Source organism: Moschus berezovskii, chromosome 4 (genome assembly GCF_049115385.1).
Source record: "Moschus berezovskii isolate FMDL1 chromosome 4, NW_MosBer_1.0, whole genome shotgun sequence".
In the NCBI taxonomy this organism is placed as follows: Eukaryota; Metazoa; Chordata; class Mammalia; order Artiodactyla; family Moschidae; genus Moschus; species Moschus berezovskii.
In genome coordinates this window covers 124,307,364-124,329,998 of record NC_142463.1, presented here as the reverse complement: position 1 = coordinate 124,329,998, position 22,635 = coordinate 124,307,364, and the positions used below count along the sequence as shown (strand labels likewise).

The 22,635-nt window shown below is 42.1% G+C and overlaps 1 protein-coding gene across 1 annotated transcript in view; it reads left to right on the top strand.

Moving 5' to 3' along the window:
- Window positions 1-1,254: 1,254 nt before the first annotated feature.
- ADCY10 (adenylate cyclase 10) overlaps window positions 1,255-22,635 on the top strand; it is an 85,648-nt gene continuing 64,267 nt past the window's right edge. Inside the window, exons 1-10 of the mRNA XM_055402320.2 lie at window positions 1,255-1,405; window positions 2,085-2,189; window positions 4,850-4,888; window positions 5,093-5,236; window positions 7,550-7,755; window positions 9,437-9,533; window positions 13,652-13,740; window positions 16,210-16,401; window positions 19,462-19,580; window positions 20,822-20,898. Of these exons, the coding sequence (XP_055258295.1) occupies window positions 1,255-1,405; window positions 2,085-2,189; window positions 4,850-4,888; window positions 5,093-5,236; window positions 7,550-7,755; window positions 9,437-9,533; window positions 13,652-13,740; window positions 16,210-16,401; window positions 19,462-19,580; window positions 20,822-20,898 (1,219 nt within the window). The remainder of the gene's footprint in view (window positions 1,406-2,084; window positions 2,190-4,849; window positions 4,889-5,092; window positions 5,237-7,549; window positions 7,756-9,436; window positions 9,534-13,651; window positions 13,741-16,209; window positions 16,402-19,461; window positions 19,581-20,821; window positions 20,899-22,635) is intronic.

Below are 22,635 nucleotides of genomic sequence, written 5' to 3'. Positions count from 1 at the left end.
TACTCTTATGTACCCCAACATGACTTATGTATGGTTGAAATGACTAACAACTTCCTTCATGTTGGTGAGTAACAGTCCCTCCTTTTTTTTTTAAACTCCCTCATTATCTGTATCATTTATTCCAGGAACCTGAATGACTCTGAAAATATTGGGTATGCTATTTCTGTTCAGGGTGGTGCAGCATGATTTTCACAACATTCAGGTGTGAGCATTTCATTAACCCCAGCAGGCAAAGAAATGCCTTAGGGAATCCTAGTTTTCTCAGAACTAACTAGATAACAATCAGCATTTCCACATTTCCTTCCATTTACAGTTTAAGGTCTTATACACACACACACACACACACCTTTTAATTCTTTTTCTCTATTTCTTTACACCTATACCTTAAAATACTTCATCTCTTGCTTATATATACCCTCCACTTTGCTATTTACCTTTCTATAAATTGGGCTTCCCTGGTGACTCACCTAGCTGGTAAAGAATCCGCCTGCAATGCGGGAGACCTGGGTTTGATCCCTGCGTTGGGAAGATCCCCTGGAGAAGGGAACAAATGGCTACCCACTCCAGTATTCTGGCCTGGAGAATTTCATGGACTGTATAGTCCACGGGGTCACAAAGAGCTGAAAATGACTGAGCGACTTTTACTTTTCTATAAATATTCACACACACAAATTCATGTTTATGCTTTCTTTTTTCCGTTCCGTCGCTCAGTCGTGTCCGACTCTTTGAGACCCTGTGGACTGTAGCCTACCAGGCTTCTCTGTCCATGGGATTCTCCAGGCAAGAATACTGGAGGGGGTTACCGTTTCCTTCTCCAGGGGATCTTCCCGACCCAGGGATCGAACCCGGGTGTCCCGCATTGGGGGCAGATGCTCTAACCTCTGAGCCACCAGGGAAGTTTTCATAAAAGAGAAAGAAAAATGAGACCAAAAGGGAAGGGGGAAGGAAAGAGGGAACAAAAGGACAGAAGGGCAAAGGGCCTGGACCAAAGCACTAGTGCTACTGGTCCCGCTGCCACAGCACTTGCACCCTGAGGGCTCACCCTTTCATGCAAATGCATGGCCAACAACTCAGGCATTATCACATCAACCACTTAAATGAGCATTTTGCAGGTTAGAGCAAATGGGGAAAAAGAAACAGGAAAGTGAGTGAATGAATAAAACTCAGATTGCCTCCAATCTCAGCTTTGTTTTCTAGAAGGTCCATTGGGGACTGTTCGCAGTGATTATACAGTCCTGAATATTTGCCTTGAACATGAACTCTCGAAGAGAACTTGAATCACAGGACCGGGCCATCGTCAAAATAGCAGCTCATTTACCGGACCTCATTGTCTATGGAGATTTCTCTCCAGAGAGACCTTCTGTGGATAATTTTGACGGAGTCTTGATGTTTGTTGATATTTCAGGCAAGCACAAAGGGATGTTTAATATGGGTGAACAATAGGTCTGCATCAAAATCACACACAGTGCTTGACTGCCGAGTAGGGGTGCTGTTTCAGAGCTTTTATGCTGTTATTGCAAATATTCCCACTGAGAAGACAGAAAGGAGGACCTGGCTGTGGACCTGGCTCCCTCTCATCTTCCTTTACCTGGCATGTCCAGTGATGGGCAAACCTTTAAGATGCCTAAGTCCTGGGCCTGGTACTTCAGGCTCCAGTGTCCCTGTCCCAGCTTTACTGACTCAGCCTCCAAGCCCTACACCCATCCCAGGCAAAACTGACCTCTGGAAATGATCTCTCCAGTGTTATTTACAGCTTAAGAGGAAACTTACCATCTCTTCAGAAGTCATTGAATTTTATGTGTTTTCATGGAAGTTCTATACCCAGTTAAAACTGAAGTTACCCCTGTTCAAGTTGGGAAGTTAGGAGGGAAGAGTTATCTGGTGCCTTTCCTTGACCCCTAAGATAATAAATACAGATAGAGGAGACCCAATATCTGACACTTGGCCTGCCACAAAGATGATTTAGAAAAAACACTGTCAGTTCTTAAAAGCTGAGGCCCACTGCTAGCGAGTGTGGTCCTCTTCTCCTGACACAGTTTGGTTCCTCCAAGCACCCAAGGAAACCAGCTGCACAATTGTTACAGGTTTTACTGCAATGACTGAGAAGTTCAGCACAGCCATGTACATGGACCGAGGGGCTGAGCAGTTGGTGGAGATCCTCAACCACTACATAAGTGCAATAGTGGAGAGTAAGTGTTTCTGACTTAAGCGTATTCATTGTTTTCCGTATTTGGTGGTTACAACCTGAGAGAGTACTGTTGCTTAGTCCTCTTCAGTGTCTCCATGAAATGTGTGTGAAACCAGTCTTTTCTGAAATATAATACAGTACAAGTGAAGGAATGTAATTAAACTTCACTAACACAGATAGAGGGATTAGTTTTGTATTAGTTACAAGACTAACTTAGAGATTACTTTGAAAAGAAGTGTAGTAGTAATACTTTTAGTTATGTTCAATAACTCCAAAAAGTTAGCAACAGTATAACTCAGTCATTAAGAGAATATGTTATGAATGTTGTTGTTCAGTCACTAAGTCGTGTCAGACTCTTTGTGACCTCATGGACTTCAGCACATCAGGCTTTCCTGTCTTTCACTATCTCCTGGAATTTGCTCAGACTCATGTCCATTGAGTTGGTCTTGCCATCCAACTGTCTCATCTTCTGTCACCTGCTTCTCCTCCTGCCTTCAATCTTCCCCAGCATTAGGATCTTTTCCAATGAGTGGACTCTTTGCATCAGGTGGCCAAAGTATGGGAGTTTCAACTTCAGCATCAGTCCTTCCAATGAATATTCAAGGTTGATTTTCTTTACGATTGACTCCTTGCAGTTCAAGGGACTTTGAAGAATCTTCTCCAGCACCATAATTCAAAAGCATCAATTTTTCAGCACTCAACATTCTTTATGGCCCAACTCTCACATCAGTACATGACTATTGGAAAAACCATAGCTTTGACTGTATGAACCTTTGTTGGTGAAGTGATGTCTCTGTTTTTTAATATGCTCTCTAGGTTTGTCATAGCTTTTCTTCCAAGGAGCAAGCATCTTTTAATTTCATTGTATGAACAGATGAATGATTTGTAATCCACTTGTCAGTAATTTATGTCCTAATAACGGATTCTGAACTACTTACTGATGACTGAAAAGTTTGGTCTCCTTTGCAACCCCTGTCTACCAATTTGTTTGCATTATTAATTTGAACTATTCATGAAGAAAAGGATTTATCCTTTTAAGGTAAGTCTAGTCTATTATCAGACACGACTGAGTGACTTCACTTTCATTTTTCACTTTCACACATTGGAGGAGGAAATGGCAACCCACTCCAGTGTTCTTGCAGAGAATCCCAGGGACGGGGGAGCCTGGTGGGCTGCCGTCTATGGGGTCACACAGAGTCGGACACGACTGAAGTGACTTAGCAGCAGCAGCAGCAACACTAGACAACTCACAGTGTCCCTGTGAGGGACAGGGTGGCCTTGTGTGCTGCAGGCCATGGGGTCACAAAGAGTTGGACGTGACTAAGTGACTGAACAACAACAACACTAACAACAGACAACACTTCAGTTCAGTCGCTCAGTCGTGTCCGACTCTTTGCGACCCCATGAACCACAGCACGCCAGGTCTCCCTGTCCATCACCAACTCCTGGAGTTCACCCAAACTCATGTGCATCGAGTCGGTGATGCCATCCAGCCATCTCATCCTCTGTCGTCCCCTTCTCCTCCTGCCCCCAATCCCTCCCAGCATCAGGGTCTTTTCCAATGAGACAACTCTTCGCATCAGGTGGCCAAAGTATTGGAGTTTCAGCCTCAGCATCAGTCCTTCCAATGAACACCCAGGACTGATCTCCTTTAGAATGGACTGGTTGGATCTCCTTGCAGTCCAAGGGACTCTCCAGAGTCTTCTCCAACACCACAGTTCAAAAGCATCAATTCTTAGGGCGCTCAGCTTTCTTCACAGTCCAACTCTCACATCCATACATGACCACTGGAAAAACTATAGCCTTGACTAGATAGACCTTTGTTGGCAAAATAATGTCTCTGCTTTTTAATACGCTATCTAGGTTGGTCATAACTTTCCTTCCAAGGAGTAAGCGTCTTTTAATTTCATGGCTGCAATCACTATTTGCAGTGATTTTGGAGCCCCCAAAAAGAAAGTCTGACACTGTTTCCACTGTTTCCCCATCTATTTCCCATGAAGTGATGGGACCAGATGCCATGACACTTAATCCTCATTAAAAGCAGAAATCTACAGTTTTCTAGTTCCTTTTTGCATTACACTTAGCACATTTTCAATGTTGCAAAAATAAGAGGAGAAATGTCAGTTTATGTCGTAAAGCCTAAATAAACAAAATGCAAGTTGCTAATGAAATTCAAGTTGACCATAGTTGTGATTTTTTCTGTTTTTCAGTTCTTATGGAGTCCTGTCATTCATGCACTCACCCACGCTCACTCAAGCCCTGACTCATAACACACAGATCAGTAAAGAGCATTTCTTTACCATGGGAGTAGGGTAGCTGTCCTCAGGCCTCGTGAGAAATCCTAACTTCTACTTTCCATTCACAGAAACACAGCAGGTACATAATCCAGTTCACCGTTCTCATTCTTGTCTGAGCCTTGGGTTTAAATGCCTTGTCTGAGAAGACATCTTTAGTATAAACCTATCTCTGAATTGCTCTTCTCTTGACCTAATTTCTACCCCACTGTTGAAGAGTAGATTCTTTTTATTGGCTTTAAGAAATCAAAGTTGTTTTTTTTTTTTAAGAAATCAAAGTTATGCTGTGCACATGAAACTTACATAAATTAAAAGAAAGAAAAAAAAACAGAGCTTAATTTCACCTTATTTTCTTTTTTTCCCTCAGAAGTGTTGATTTTTGGAGGAGACATCTTAAAATTTGCAGGTATGGGGGCTGACTGAGATGACTGGGGTAAGAAAGGAGTGCCAAGGTTCCTGTACTCTGACAAAGGAGACATCTCGGAGAGAGCCGCGGGTAGCAGACTGGGGAGAGGAATGTTTGAAGAATAAGTTTCTGTACAGATTTCATACAAAACAGACTGGAACCCCAGGGCAGGTTAGAAGCCTCCAGTGTGTCCATCTTTTCAAGGTGATGCACTGCTAGCCCTGTGGAAGGTGGAGCGGAGGCAACTGAAAAACATCATCACGGTGGTAATCAAATGTAGTCTGGAGATTCATGGATTGTTTGAGACCCAGGAGTCTGAAGAAGGCCTGGATATCCGAGTCAAGATAGGTAAGCTCTGGTTGTCCAGTAGTTAAGACACTTTCTTGGCAGTCCAGTAGTTAAGACACTGTACTCCCAATGCAGGGAGGACGGGTTTGATCCCTGATCTGGGAATTAAGGATTCTGCAGGCCATGTGGTATGCCCTAAAATATACATATATATATAGAAAGAGAGAGATAGAGACATATATGTAAGCTTTTGAGAAGGAAGAGATGCTATAGCAGTTTGAATATGGGTCCTAACTCCTGAGGAATCTCCCCTCTAAAGAGAAAACAGTGGTACATCATGACTTAGGCTCACCATCAGGTCATGAACTTTGACTAACCAGAAGGTGAATTTTGGTTTCCTCAGTTACCAGTTAAGAGAACTCCTAATATCCACCTCATAATCTTGCAAAAAGTAAATTTGAATGGTTAGAATAGTACCTACCACAACAACTCCACAAAATACTCTTTATCATTACTATTACTGTTATTATTATTAGGTCTTGCTGCTGTAAACAATGCTTATTATTACGCACAGTAGGGAGCAGCTTGTGATTACATAGATTCAACAATGTATTAGGACTAGTCCTCCCCTACTTCATAAGAATCATATGCAAGAAAAGCTTAAAAGGTCAGCCTGCAACACAGCTCCACTTAATACAGGGCTTCTTAAATTCACACATACAATAACGATCACCTGTATTTCCATATCGTATTGCAAACATTACACAGTGTCATTTCTGCTTCACCACAGTCCTGAGGTATAGGCAGTGTGGGATCTATTTCACAGGTGGGAAATGAAATTCTGATGGGTATTAATGATGAGTTACAGCTGGTGCTATTGGTATTCATTGCTGCTGCTGCTGCTGCTAAGTCGCTTCAGTCATGTCCAACTCTGTGTGACCACATAGACGGCAGCCCACCAGGCTCCCCCGTCCCTGGGATTCTCCAGGCAAGAACACTGGAGTGGGTTGCCATTTCCTTCTCCAAGGCATGAAAGTGAAAAGTGAAAGTAAAGTCGCTCAGTCGTGTCCGACTCTTAGCGACCCCATGGACTGCAGCCCACCAGGTTCCTCCGTCCATGGGATTTTCCAGGCAAGAGTACTGGAGTGGGGTGCCATTGATTCATGTCTACCTAACTGTAAACTTTAGAATTCTTGAATATCAGAGGTGATAAGAAGATGGATCAGAGGTTATCCAATTAACTGCTCTCAGTTTTCTTTCGGTCAGCAGTCCCCAAATTTTTGGCACCAGGGACTGGTTTTGTGAAAGACAATTTTTCCATGGACTCGCATGGGGGGACGGTGGTTTCAGGATGATTCAATCACATTAGATTTATTGTGCACTTTATTTCTCTTATTATCAGTTCCACCTCAGATCATCAGGCTTTAGATCCCAGAGGTTGAGGACCCCTGCTTTAGGTTATTCAAATTTTCCAAGATTTTTAAATCTTCTGTTAAAAAACAATCAAATTTGTTATAATACTAAATATTTCTTTCCAAGTTACCACCTAGAGAGTTTTGATGTATTATTCTTCTTGAAAAATGATGGGAATCCTTCAGGTGCATACTTAATGGCTATTAAAGAAGAAGTACCAGTATCTTTTAACCAGCCTAAGGATCCATGTATTTCAGCAGGAAAACAAACCCCCATATATGTATATATCAGGGGAATTCAGTCTTGACAAATTAGCACATCAGAGAGCAAAGATAAAAAACCACCCTTGATTATGTTAATTATGATAACTTAACTGTGTATCACAGCTCATTTACACATACATTTTTTACACGTCATATTTTAAAACATTCTGTCTTCTGTTGTTTTGGTACCAAAATCTTCAGCTCCCAGCTTGAAAACAACTAGAAGACACATTCCTGGGATGGAACACTTGACAGTCAAAATACCTGCTCATTTCTCCAACCTTTTCTTGTCTATCTGTTGCCTGAAATTTCACCCTAAGTGTTGCTTTTTAACTAGAACCTCATCTCTGATAAAATGCAAATCTTTCCCAAACAGAAGTCATTAAAATTGTCCTCTGTATAAATAAGAAGTAGCTTGAAGTATAAATAAATTGAAGAAAAAATAAAATAACTTTGAGGAGTGATAGGGCTATCTAGGGAGCTAAATGTCACAAAAAGGAGAAAATAAGTAGCTAACTTTCTAGATTCCGGAGCAAAGGCATTTGGGAAGGCCTGGGACCAGAAGAGACATTCACTGATTTCTATGCAAAATTTTAGAAACTAGACTTTTCTCTGAGATGCTGATTGTCCAAGAACCCATGCTGCTGGGTACTAAGCCAGAACATCTCATGCAAACCCTCGCTTGCCTTCCTGCCAGGACTGGCTGCTGGCCACATCAGCATGTTGGTCTTTGGAGACGAAACTCGAAACTACTTTCTGGTGATTGGTCAGGCCGTAGATGACGTGCGCCTCGCGCAGAACATGGCACAGGTGAATGATGTCATTCTATCCCCAAACTGCTGGCAGCTCTGTGACAGGAGCATGATTGAAATTGAGAGGATTCCAGATCAGAGAGCAGTTAAGGTAGGTGTGATGCTGCCACTTGTCTGAAGTTCTGCCAGTCCATGCCAGGGGCCTCCTGTCAGAAAAGCCACCAGTTCTATGAAGCTGGCGACTTGGATGGGGTCAGTCTGGGTTGGATTAAAAAGTATTAGCCCAGGACATCTCCTCTGGGAGGAACCAAGCCTGGTGAGTTCAAGAGGAAGTAATCAGGCTGTTCTGTGGTAACTAAGGATGTGGAATTTGGGTATGGAGGGCTTCGGTGGGACTAGTGCCCTTGTTTAATGAAAAATTTCCTGGCTATTCCCTGGGAGCAGAGGGTTGGACAATAGTTTGGGGGGCTGTCATTGGCCCTCAAGTTCTCTCTTCAACACTCCTAACTCAAGGCAAGTGATCACAGAGGATGAGAACTGGAGGCAAGCAGGGACAGCAAAGATTATGGAGGGAAAAGAATTTTCCCTGAGCTCTGCCTAGCAGAAAACACTGTAGTTAAGTTGAAGCTGGACTATAAGCAGAACTGTCCCTGGGATATAGCCAATTAGAGAAAGGAAGGAGAGCTCTGCTGCTAACTGAACCAGGAACAGGACTGCTTGGCTGATGGAAAGAAAGATGGTGCATCCATGGAGTTGCTGGTAAAGATGAGAACCCCACACCATGACCTATGCATCAGTCTACACCCCTCCTAGCCTCCCCGACTCACTCTTCCAGCAGTACACATCGTGGCTGCATGACCTAGCTGGCTGATAGCAATGCCCCTGCTCCCCCATTGTCTTCAATCATTACTTATATCTTTTAAATTTGTTTTTAAGTTTTAAATTAAGTTAGACACAGAAAAGTTCAGAAACAATAGAGTGTTTCCATATATCCATTAGCCAGCTTCCACAAATGTTAACATTCTTCATAACCAGAGTGCAATAGTCAAAACCTGAAAACTGACATTGGTAGAGTATACTATTCGCTAATTAAAGGCCTTATTTGGATTTCACCTGTTTTCCCACTAATGTCCTTAGTGAGTTTTCCAGGATTCTATCCATGATCTCACACTGCAGTGTTATTTTTAACTTAGTCTCCTGCAATCTGTGAAACAGTTTTTCCTTGTCTTTTATGACCTTGACACTTAACATGAGTATTAATCAGTTATTTTGGTGTATGTTCCTCGATTTGGTTTTGCCTGATAGTTCCTCATTATTGGACTAAAGGTTATCCATTTTTGGAGGCAAAAATATTAAAGAAATAAGGTTGTGTCATTCTCTGTGTATCATATCTTGGAGTTCATGATCTTGATACGAATTTTATTACTGGTGATGTTCCTAATACCTTTTGGGGCATCAGCACCATTTGTCCTTTTACACTTGTAAGAAAGAAATGGTATGCAGTTTAACCAAGTATTATTTCAATTAAAATGTTGTAAAGTAATAAGAAAAAAAGAAAGTTACAAGAGTGGAAGAGTATACAGGTTTGTTCCCTGGAATGGCCTGCTGTGTATATACTGAAGGTTGAGATCTTAATGACTAATCAGAGATATTTTTAATGTAATTACATGCAAATTAAAGCTCTTCACTGTTTTAAGTATGCCAGTGTCTGATTATCATGTCTGGGACATTCAACACCCTGCCCTTTCTGTTGAGAAATTATATTCAAAGGACCAGGCAGCCCTCAGAATAACCAAAACCTTCTCCCTTTCTCTTTTTTTTTTTTAATTTAGGTTAATTTCTTAAAACCACCCCCTTCTTTTAACTTTGATGAATTTTTTACAAAGTGTATGGCTTTCATGGATTATTATCCTTCTGGTGACCACAAAAGTAAGTACCCTCTATACTCAAGAGCTGTTGCCTCCGCCAGTGTTCTGTAGGGTCTTATACCAATGCCAAGGGCTCCATTACAAGTGCTTGGTTTCTTCAGTTCAGCTCACAGTCCTGCAGCATACAAAGGGGACCTCCTTCCCATCCCCAAATAGCTGTTCTAAGTAAAGCCCTCCTTTGGTCCTCAGCCTCTCTCGGCAATGACTCCTTCCCCTCATCTTCCAAACATTTGCAAGTCTTCTCCATGATAAAAGGAAAAAAAACCTATGACTCTTACTTTTCCCATCTAACATTCAGCACCAGACTTCTCAAGGGTAATCTGTATGTCTCTGCCTCTTCTTCTATCCTCTCTTTTATTTATTCACCCAATAAGCATTGATTACATGCACCTTGAGGTGGGGGTGGAGAGCATGTGTTCACCTACTTGTCAGTCTTGGGTCCCTTCTGTCCACTTTTCCCCCTGTCTCCTGGGACCGTTTATGTCAAGGTGTTAATAGCCATCAACTTACCAAACTAGCTGACCTCTCTTCAGGCCTCATAACTAGGTGATTGGCTTTAGATTACTCTCTTTTCTAGGTATTATCTTCTCCTTGTTCCTTGAGTTCAAGAATATTATTTCCTAGTTTTGCTTTTACCCCTCAAACTACCCATTTTCAGTTCCCTTTCTATTCCTTGAATGTTGATGATTCCAGGAATCTGTCCTGGACTGTCTGGTCTTCTCTACCCATGTTTTGTGGAACCATTAATCTATGCTGGATTTCCCTATGACTGCCAGCAGGGCTGGGACTAGTGTGAGGGATGCGGGACAATTTAGGTGATAACAAACTTTAATACTTCATGAAGTAGACAGTCTCCTGCAAAATGGTGTGGAAGGCAAGAAGTGAAGAATAAAGAACAAGGAAAGACTGAAGAGTAAAGAATAAGGAAGCGACAAACAAAGTATCTGACTGGCTGGGGTCATATAGTCAGTCTTGTTTGGGGTAAGAAGGCCGGGAGTTGGCTAGGCATTTAGGGATTGGCTGACTATGATTATTGTATTTCTGGTTAAGTGGAGCATTTACTGGGACACAAAAATTAATCTAAGTCTTGGTTTGCTGACATGGCATGCTGGATAGGGAGCAGCTTATCTTGGGCCTAGAAATTTATTTCAACAATGCCTCAATTCTATGCTACTTATCTTTCCCTGAAACTGTTCCTTTATCCAGACTAGAAACTTCAGAAACATCTTTGAATCATTCTTCTTTGTCACCATTTTTGTGTAGGTCTTGAATATTTTGAACATCACAGATTTAGACTGTAATCTTACAAAACTGCATTAGGTAATGGGATAAGAAGGACGCTCAGGGGAACTGTAGGCAAATTGACCAGGAAAGGCCAAGAGCCCAAAAGCTCCAAGGATGGAGAAAATCTAGTGATCTACTCCTTGAACTGTACCTCATCCCATCTCCTAGGTCTTAATAATGCCTTCAATAACTTACTTTGGGCTCTGGAATTCCACAGTGCAATTCTGGTGCTAACTACCTGCAGTTAGCACAGAGAGCTGGAGTCTTCCATAAGACTGGGATTAGTAAGTCACCTGCACTTCTGACCATCTGACTGCCAACCCAAGGGTTCTCACAATGCTCTCAAGTTCAATAATTCACTATAATAACTCACAGAACTCAGGAAAGTACTATGCTTATAATTATGGTTTTATTGTAAATAATACAAATGAGGACCAGTATTGTATTGGTCTCTGAACACATAGGATGAGGTCTGGGAGAGTCCCAAATAGGAAACTTCTTGATTGTCAGGACACATTATGTTCCTTGCACATCAAAGTATTTACCAGCCAGAGAAGCAGAGGTTCACATATTTTATTGGTGGTTTATTAAGTAGGCATGTACTATGAAAAACTGGCCTCATAGTGAAAAGTGTTAGATGTTCAGTCCTGTCTGTCTCTTTTCGACCGCATGAACTGCCTGCCAGGCTCCTCTGTCTATGGAATTCTCCAGGCAATAATACTGGAGTGCGTAGCCATTCCCTTCCCCAGGGGATCTTCCAGACCCAGGGATTGAACTTGGGTCTCCTGCATTGGAGGCAGATTCTTTACCATCTGAACCATCAGGGAAGCCCCATTGGGCTTATAATTGAACTAAATCTCCAGCCCCTTTTCCCTCCTCAGAGGTCATGAAGGTTGGCTCTTAGCACCTGGTTCAAAGCCCCAACCTTCTTATCACATGCTTGGTCTTTGCAGATAGACCCCTATCCTGAGTCATCTCATTAGCATAAATTCAGGTGTGGTCCAAAGGACCCACCATGAATCACAGAGACAGTTTCATTATCTGGGAAATTCCAAAGATTTAGAAGTTACTCTGGTATCAGAAGCGAAGACTGGCCAAATTCCTTATTATTTGTCTCTTCCCTGGTAACTTGGACGGTAAAGCATCCATCTACAATGAGGGAGACCCTCGGTCGGGAAGATCCCCTGGAGAAGGAAATGGCAACCCACTCCAGTATTCTTGCCTGGAAAATCCTATGGACCGAGGAGCCTTGTGGTCTACAGTCCATGGGGTCGCAAAGAGTTGGACACGACTGAGCGACTTCTGTTCACTTCATGAGTCCCTTGGATAGCAAGGAGATCAAACCAGTCAATGGTAAAGGAAATCAACCCTGACTATCCACTGAAAGGACTGATGCTGAAGCTCCAATTCTTTGGCCACCTGATGTGAAAACCCTGATGCTGGGAAAGATTGAAGACAGGAGAAGGGGGTGATAGAGGACAAGATGATTGGATGGCAGCACCAACTCAATGGACATGAGTTTGAACAAACTGCAGGAGATGGTGAAGGACAGGGAAGCCTGATGTACTGCAATCCATGGGGCTCAAATAGTCGGATACAACTGAGCAACTGAACAACAAATAACCTTTGTCCCCATAATCGTCTAGACCTTTACAATGCCTGCTCTCTTCCTGAGCTCTTTGCTTCTCTCCACAGTCTGCTCAGTGTCATTTCTTATTAATCTCCAATACTCACGTGGGGCTCATGCCAGTTTAGTCTTCACCAATTCTTTAACATACTCTGCTCATTCTTGACTTTAATCTACATCTGCTGGGCATGCATCCTTCTAGTAAAAAGCCACAAGTTATTCAAGATTCAGTAAAATTCCTAGTTCTCCTATTAACCCTTTTCTGATTAAACCAGTTTATCTAGACCACTGATTTCTCTGAATGTCTCTGGTCTTTATAATCTATTGGCCCATTTGGTCTTTTTTGTATTTAACTTTTCTATACATATTATACTTGAATGTGTGTAAGTGCCTCCAGGAAAAACTCAGTTTCCTAATAACTTTTTATTCCCACACAGTGCCTAGCACAGCATTTAAAATATACTAGGTTTTGAATACATTCACTACAAACATTTGCTCCCCAATTTGTATCCTTTTCAGACTCCACCGTTATTTTTCATCTTTTTCACATTGTTATCGTTATTGTATTCCCTGCTGAAAACCTATCATTATTCCTTTCCATTATTTTTTGATTTCTTCAAATTCATTCTTACCACCTCCTAACAGTCTATTTTATAGAGTATGGAACAATCAACCATTACAGTGGAAATAATCACAGAGATGATGAAAACCTAGTGCTTTTTTCCTGGATGAGGAAATAAGAGTCAAGCATGGCAGTGAAGTGACTTGTCCAGAGTCACACAGCAAGTTGGTATCAAACCTGGGATCAGAAGCCAGTCTCCTGAATCTTACTCATGCTGCTCTTTCAACTCGATCATCCCCTGCATTCTGTCATCATGGTCCTCCATTATCATCCCCTCATCTGTTTGTTCCCATTACCTGTGACAATGCTTTTAGCTCAAGTATAGAGGTGAAAGTCTCAAGTTCTGAAGTGTGATGACATGTAGAACAGGGTTTTGAGCCACATGTAACTGAATTTTGGGAAACCCTCAACTTCTGAGAATGTCTCATTGACTTCCCCTTGGCCCTATTTGGCCACGAAGTAGCCCAGAGTTTTCTAACTGAACAATGAAGACCGCTGCCCAAGGGAATGGGGACTGGGAGGCAACTTTCCCCCACATTGAGGAGCCAAGGTTCCCTTTCTGATCCTGCCTCTCCTGCCCTCTTAGACCTCCTGAGGCTTGCTTGCATGCTAGAGTCTGATCCTGAACTGGAGTTGTCCCTACAAAAGTATGTGATGGAAAGCATATTGAAGCAGGTATTTTAATAATTTAATTTATTGACTTTTAGGGTGTCAGGGATCTTGGACAGCTGCTAAGATCAAGAATATCAGCAGCTTGTAAAATGTTTCATTGAAATAGAAAGAGGTGGGACTGACATTCTCCATGTATTCAAATCAGAATGTTTTTAAGAATTAAAAGGGGCATTACTCATAATTACACTCTGACTACAGGGGTAAACTAGGCCTTATACAACTGGGCAAACTGAAAGGTCCCAAGCGCATGAGAACATGTCTCACACACATGAAAAAGAACAGGTCACATGTCCTTTCTACACGTGACATAGCAAGTGAATAATACTATTTCTCTCGTCACTTGAATATATCTTGAGCTTTGAAAGTTAATGCAGATAATTAGAACTCTCAGAAGCACCTCCAGTCCTTAGAGTTTTCCCTTTTCATTTGCTTAGATCTAGGTTCTTTCAAATGCATTAACTGTTCAAATTATAACTATTTCTCAGCACTCACCATATACCAGACACTCTACTCTTTCATGTATTTATTCTTCACAATCCTTGGCAGATGTATTTATCCCTTATATATGAGGAAACAGAAACAGAATGATACCATGAACTTTCCTGAGATTATAAAGTAAGAAATGTAGCTAGGATTTGAACCCTGTTCTCTCTGAACCCTACATTTCTTTCAGAGGCTGTATACATCCTCTCTAATATAATGCCTATTTTAATTCTTAATCCTGTCAAAATGCAGTTATGTCCTAGAGAAAATATTTGTGGGACAAGCCTGATCTGTGGGCAGCTGCCTTCACAGTGTGGGTTGAAGAGCTGTCAGAATGCACCCCTGTACCTTTCACTCAATTGAGAAACACTCCCTCTGCTGCTGCTGCTGCTAAGTCGCTTCAGTCATGTCCGACTCTGTGCGACCCCATAGATGGCAGCCCACCAGACTCCCCCATCACTGGGATTCTCCAGGCAAGAACACTGGAGTGGGTTGCCATTTCCTTCTCCAATGCATGAAAGTGAAAAGTGAAAGTGAAGTCGCTCAGTCGTGTCTGACTCTTGGCGACCCCATGGACAGCAGCCTACCAGGCTCCTCCATCCATGGGATTTCCCAGACACTCCCCCTAGTGCCTGCAACTGTTGGATTCTTTAAGATTTTTGAAGCTCAAGAGAGGCATCCCACTCTTGCCCTCCCTCCAAGAGATAATATATTATGCTTCTTCAGCTGCTACTAGTTGAGAGCAAGGTCTACAGGAAAGGGATATAAGAGAGGTTCTGTGAGTCACTGTGAAAATTGTGAGTAGGAATGACAAACGTGGAAGCAACAATAGCTAGGGAGCTGAAAGGAGGCAAAAGAAAATGTTTCACAGCTTTACCGAGGTCTGTCCTTGCATTTAACGAACAAACACGTGGTTGAATTTTTCAAACCAAAACTCAGAATACATGGCCTGATGCAATAATTTAATCTCTTTAACATGCTTAGTACTGTATTTAATATTAATCACTTAAATTCATTTGAAAAAGTCAAAGAAAATGATCATGTTGCCTAGTTAGAAATTATTCAATCATCTTTTATGAAAAGTACATGAAACCTCAGCTAGATAGGAAGCATGATTCCAAGATTCCCTATAACACAATTTCCTTTTTCATCCAGAAGATGTGTTTCATATTGTCAATGGAGAATCTGACACTTTTGTGTTGTCTGGGGGAGAAAAAATGCAATGCTTCTCCCCCATTATTTTGTTATGTACTTAAATTTAATAAAATTCAGGGCTGATGACATAGGCAGGGATAATTTGGGAAACATTCACCTTTCCTTTCCCTGTGCCTGTTTTGGATAGACTTAGAGTGAGGTGGGAGCTGAATGAAATACAACACCAAAGAGAGGCCGGGGTTGCTACAAACGGAAGTCCATAGATTTGGATTATGTTTGCTACTGTTTTCCCACACGACTTGGAGAATTTTCTTATCTCTCCATCCCTCAGTTATCCAATTAGTAAAATGCGGATAATGTAATTTTATTTCATTTGAGGATAAAGGAGGATGGAATATAGAAATGTTCTGAAAAGTACCTTGCTATGAAAATATCAGGTTGAATTATGCGGCATTCTATTCTTATTCCTAAATTGTTAGAGAGCCAAAAGACACAGCAGTTCTTTTATTGTGATGGCTCATTTTTATTGTGATGGCTCATTTTGGCTGAGGGAGCCAGCTGTTGGGGCAAGGGAGTGGTGGCTGGCCAAAAATGAGCAGGCTTGTAAGTTCCTATTGGGAGAGATTTTGATAGTCCACTCCATTTCCATCTTTTTGACTTTAGGCTGGCTCTGCTGTGTTCTTCCTCCCCACTTTGATAACTTCAGTTTCCCTAGAGAATCTCAAGAGGCTATTTCCCTCCCAGTGATAATTTTGGGTGTGGTGGTGATGATATTGGGAGGAAAGATCCACTGCCAAGGACACATGTTAAGTAAAGTTTCCCTCTAAATTACAGATTGATGACAAACAGCTTCGGGGTTATTTGTCTGAGCTCCGTCCAGTGACAGTTATGTTTGTGAATCTGATGTTTAAGGACCAAGATAAAGCAGAAGTCATAGGCTCAGCTATTCAGGATGCCTGCGTGCACATTAATTCTGTCCTGAGGGTCTTCAAAGGCCAAATCAACAAAGTCTTCATGTTTGACAAGGTAAATTTCCCACAGTAAAGATGTGGAAACCTACCAATAAGTTAAGATTAGCATTATGTCCATGGATTTATGTCCATGGACGTGAGAGAAAGAGAAGGAATAGACACGTTTAACCTAGAACCATCAGTCTTTATAGTATAATGATAGCCTACATGGTGGATGTGGAGCTCAATGTGTGCTAGGCATTATTCTCCACACTTTTACGTATATGGCTTCTTCCCTTGCATGCCTGCTCTCAGTGGTAGGTATTGTTGTTATTGTCCCTATTTTACAGATGAGGCTGTTTAGGTAAAGCTAGTGGTCATGTATGGATGTGAGAGTTGGACTGTGAAGAAAGCTGAGCGCTGAAGAATTGATGCTTTTGAACTGTGGTGTTGGAGAAGACTCTTGAGAGTCCCTTGGACTGCAAGGAGATCCAACCATTCCATTCTAAAGGAGATCAGTCCTGGGTATTCATTGGAAGGACTGATGCTAAAGCTGAAATTCCAATACTTTGGCCACCTCATGGGAAGAGTTGACTCATTGGAAAAGACCCTGATTCTGGGAGGGATTGGGGGTAGGAGGAGAAGGGGACGACAGAGGATGAGATAGCTAGATGGCATCACCAACTTGATGGACATGAGTTTGGGTGAACTCCGGGAGTTGGTGATAGACAGGGAGGCGTGGCGTGCTGTGATTTATGGGATCGCAAAGAGTCGGACACGACTGAGTGACTGAACTGAACTGAACTGAACTGAAGGATAGTGAGACAAAAAAAGAATAAGTGGTGGACTGGATTTCAAACCCAGTGTGCCTTCTTGGTCTGTGCTCTTAACCACGTATTCAACTAGTTTTCACTATCTGTACATACATCTAGAATCCAAGGTATAATGAGTCTCTCAGAGATTTGAGGTCAGTCTTCTAGGAACCATCATACCCTAGAAGCTGTAATTTCTTATAATCTCCTCCTGCCATATGTACACTTCCAGTTCCCCTTTCAGCTCCTTAACTGAGATGGGGTGGGGGTGTCACCTTTAGCTCTCAGTGTTTTCAATCTGCTCTTCATCTCTTCAGAGAAAAATGATGTGATAAATTATCCTAGTAGTGCTCATGAGAATTGATTTCACCATCTCAGGTGTTTTTGTATTATAAGAGCAGAGCACTTAATTACTGCTCCACACTCATTCACTCACTAATTAAAAAAACACAGTGAGCATTGGTAGTGACGAAAAGTTAGGGCTGGGCTGCAGAGACAAGAAACTCTCACAGGTTGTCACAGAACCAGGCAGAAATAATTAATTTTTGTACAAAAAATACTCTGTTCGGTGGGAGTTCTGAGACAACGGAGAACTCCAGTCCAGTGTAGTCTGATACTTTCTTCCATATTCATTCATGAGTATCATCAGAAAAGAGCATAGACCCAAGAGAACAGTTTTTAGTGTCTTGCAGATACTCCGGACAATTCCTGGAGAGACAGTTCCTGGCTCCCACAGTTCCCAGCTATGTGTCCTTAGCAAGTCAGTCATTGAACTTCTCTGAGACTTAGTTTTTCCTATTTATTCTGTATAAAAATAGGGACATTATTTAAATGAGGATAGTATTTGCCTAAAATGATTGTTGAAATTTTTAAAAAATATGTGTGTGAAGCACCTGTTGTGATGCCTAGTTCAAGTCAGCATTCAGCAGATGAGAGCTGCTAGTCTCAGTGCAGCGTGAGATCTTGCCAAGCCACTAGACAGAATTTCCAGGCAAAGCAAACCCGCCAGTGCCCCCAAAGGGGCTACCCTCTAGTCTCTTCACAGACCTGCATTCAGGGCTCCCCTGCAACCCTCTGCCCTTCCAACGTCACAAAAGAACCTAGTGCCAGTTAGAATTTGACTGTTAGTCAGATGGGCTTCCCAGGTGGCTCAGTGGTAAAGAGTCTGCTGCCAAAGCAGGAGATATAAGAGATGCAGGTTTGATCCCCAGGGAGGGAAACTCCCCTAGAAGTGGAAATGGCAACTCACTCCAGTATTCTTGCCTGGAAAATCTTGTGGACAGAGGAGCCTGGCAGGCAAAGAGTCAGACATGACTTAGTGACTAAGCATGTACTTGGTCAGATTCTTTTTGGAGAGGGTTGAAGAAACTGAGGCATTTTACTGTTCTTTTCCATTTTATCAGGATATAACACACATAGACTCAAATTTTTAACCCATTGAGTTTTATTCATTATGCACTATTTTCTTACAGAAAACAGCATCTGAAGTCATTTTTTAAGGGACTAATAGTGAAAGTGCCAAACTTCAGAGTTTACTGTCTCTTTGAAAGAGTTAACTTTTTGCCAAGAAAAAACACTCCCAGCTTAAGCCTTTATCCTTAAGAAAAATGAATAATAACAATATCTGAAGAGAACTTTAGAGTTAATGAGGTGCATGTGTATATATGTAAATATAACATACTGATTTTTCAGTAACCTAACCTATCTCAGAAAGTCTAAGTTTTACCTATTTAGATTGATAAAGTGAAGTTCATAGAGTGTAATTGACTTGTCCAAGTTTCCACACTTGAGAAGTGGCATGAGAACACATATTTTCTGATGCCAGAGCTGGTGCGTTTTGCTCTGTGCTGCTTTTCGGACTTAAACTTAGGACTTTGCAACCCAAGACCTTGGCTACAGTAGAGAGTAGACAGGAGGGTACACTTTCAGGTTCTAACCCTACTGTTGATGATGCAAGAGAAGTTATATAATGTTTGAAAGTGAAAGTGAAGTCGCTCAGTCGTGTCCGACTCTTTGCGACCCCATGGACTGTAGTCTACCAGGCTCCTCTGTCCATGGGATTTTCCAGACAAGAGTACTGGAGTGTGTTGCTATTTCCTTCTCCAGGGGAACTTCCCAACCCAGGGATCCAACCCAGGTCTCCTGCATTGTAGGCAGACGCTTTACCGTCTGAGCTACCAGGGAAGACTTTGAAATAGGTGTATATTTGATGAAATTTGTTTCAGAGAGTGAAAATTGCTGCCCGTCCTCCACTGGGCCATCTAAATGGTCCAGCTTAAAACTAACTGTCCACCAGTTGTGTTTGCTGCCTTTCTCCCTCACAGGGCTGCTCTTTTCTCTGTGTCTTTGGTTTTCCTGGGGAAAAGGCACCTGATGAAGTCACTCATGCCTTGGAGAGTGCTGTGGATATATTTGACTTCTGCTCTCAGGTCCACAAAATCCGGTAAGTGTTGACCCTGATTCCGTCTGACTCCTGACTCTGTGGTAGGATATGGGGAGGCGGGACAAGGGCCAGAGAAGAGGAAGGTGCAAGACTGCGTGTCTTTCTGTCTTACTGAATGTCCAGGTAGGGGGAGCAAACCCAGCCCTGATGCAGACGGGGGGATGGTCAAGGCCAGGTAGAGAAAGGGTACTCCTAACAAATTCAAATGTTCCAGAGAGGCTCTAACTGGATTGTCTCTCTATACTTCTGGCTTACTTCCTGGGAGAGGTCATATTCTAAACTATTTTGGAGACCTGAGATGATTTTTAATAACTAGGAGATAAAGTAAGTACTTGGGCTTCCTCATAGCTCAGTCGGTAAAGAATCTGCCTGCAATGCAGGAGACCCAGGTTTGATTCCTGGATTGGGAAGATCCCCTGGAGAAGGAAATGGCAACCCACTCCAGTATTCTTACCTGAAGAATCCCATGGGCAGAGGAGCCTGGCAGGCTACAGTCCATGGGGTTGCAAGAGTCGGACATGACTTAGTGACTAAACCACCACCACCACCACCAAAGCAAATATTAGGATTGGAAATTTATATATTGATCTGGCCTCAAGATGATCCACTGAGTAAAATTATTAAGATAATGTTTACATTTTTGACCCTGGCTGTCCAAGAGCCCAGGGCCCTAAGGCTCCTCCCGTGTACCCCAATAATCCTGACTTGTGACCCAGTCGGGGCTATGCCAACAGGTACCACCCTTTGCCCTAAATATTCCATCTTCTCAGCCTCTAGTCATCTGTATATGCAACCATCTTCATGCATTAGAAAAGTTAGTTTTTGATGCCACACAGCTATTACCTTTCAAAAAAATGACTTAGTTCTTTTTAGCAATCACAAAAGATAGTTAATTTTTTTTTTACAACCACAATCATTCTACATTGAAAGTCCATTGGGGTGATGAGATTATTTTCCAGAAAAATAGCTCAGATGAATACTTAAAAGTAGCAGAAAAGTGAACTGAGTTATCACTTCTAAGAACTTAGTTCTCTGTCTCAAACTGCCCTTCCTTTATACCTCCAGGTCAGGTACAATGGCCCTAACCTAACTACAAAGGGAAGAGTGTTCTTCTTTTGAAAACTCTTTCCTGCCCCTCCCCCACTCCATTCATCACCATGTCCCCAACTCCCTGCCTTCTCTGTGTTCATTGTCTTTATCTCTTTCCCCACAACTCTGTTTCTCTTTCTCCCCGGAGCCAGCACTGTTTCCATTGGCGTGACCAGCGGGATTGTCTTCTGTGGAATCGTTGGACACTCTGTGAGGCATGAGTATACAGGTGTGCTGAACTAGCTTACGTCCCTCTTTCTTTCAGCAGACATTGTGCCTTGCCACTGAACTGGGTAGGAGGAGGAACAAAAGTTAGCGAGACATGGACCCTGTGCTCAAAGGTTTGCAGTCTTCCAGATGAAACCAATCCATATAGGTTGGTCCCTGGACAGCTCAATGATTACAAGATGTGTATTTCTGGGTCTGTGATTGAGTACAATAAATATGCAGTCTTTAGAGGGGGACTGTGGTAGGCCATGCTTCCCTGGTGGCTCAGATGGTAAAGAATCCACCTGCAATGAGGGAAACCTGGGTTCGATCCCTAGGTTGGGAAGATCCACTGGAGAAGGGCATGGCAACCCACTCCAGTATTCTTGCCTGGAGAATCCTCATGGACAGAGGAGCCTGGTAGGTTATTCATGGGGTCACAAAAGAGTCAGACACAACTGAGTGACTTAGCACACACACACACGGGAGGCCATAAGCTCAGGGAATGATGGGCCTTTATGTTAATTTCCTACTAACATAAACGATTACTCCTTTTAATTCCTGGGATAGATGAGGACTGATTCTTAAAATTATGAATATTGGCATTACTGAAAAATAGCACTAATCTCAAAAGTAAGTAGGTGTTATCTCAAGATTTCACTGCTCTTTCCTGTTCAATCCTATTAGGGTTTTAAATGCTCAGAAATAATACATTTAAAATACTGCATATATATAAAATACTGAAACAATTATGTCTGAAGTAATACAACTCTGAGATTTTCTTCAAAATAATACAAGGTGGAGAGTGGATGGTTAATGGTTTGGGGGCCTGGGTAATAGCTATATAGACTCATGATACCATGCTTTATTGTATGGTCAAATTTCCCCATAATAAACTGGCTTTAAAAAATGAATATCTTAATCAGGAGTATTCAAGTTTATCTCAAAGTACAACATTTAATACGTAATTAGTAGTAGTATTAATTGAGGGCTTACTAGCAGCCCAGCACTTCACAAAATTCTTTATGTGTATTAACTCATTAATCTCCATAAACTACTCTCTGAGAGAAGTACTGTTATCAACCCCACTTTACAGATTAGAAAACTAAGTCATGGAAGAGTTTAAGTATTTTGCCTAAGTAATTTGCACATAGTAGAGGTAGAGCTGAGATCCAAACCTGCATAGCCTGGTTGCAGAGTCTGTGCACTGCAGTGTATTACCTCTTGAAATATCCCCTAAATGAATCCTACAATTCACACCCCTTCCAGCCCTGCTTACTTACTCTTACAAAATCAAATGAAGGATCATGCACAGAAACATACAGACCCAATTCTGTGCCTCCTTTGGAGGTCAGTGGTCCGTGTTCAAGCTTACGTGTATCTATCTTAAATAGCAGAAGACCAGCTATACCTCATCTGAGAGCCCTCAGGCCCTGCTCACCATCCCACTTAAGAGAATCCTCTCCATATTCAAGGCCCTTCTAATCCTTGAGCAGATCATCCCCTTAGCCTCTCAGATGGCTAGTTAACTCCTGATATATTCTAAAATGTGGTTTAGTCGCTAAATTATGTCCAACACTTATAATCCCATGGGCTATAGCCGGCCAGGCTCCTGTCCATGGGATTTCCTAGGCAAAAATACTGGAGTGGATTGCCATTTCCTTCTCCAGGGGACCTTCCCAACCTAGGAACTGAACCCAGATCTCCTACATTGCAGGCAGATTCTTTACCAACTGAGCTAGAGGAAAGCCATTGGCTA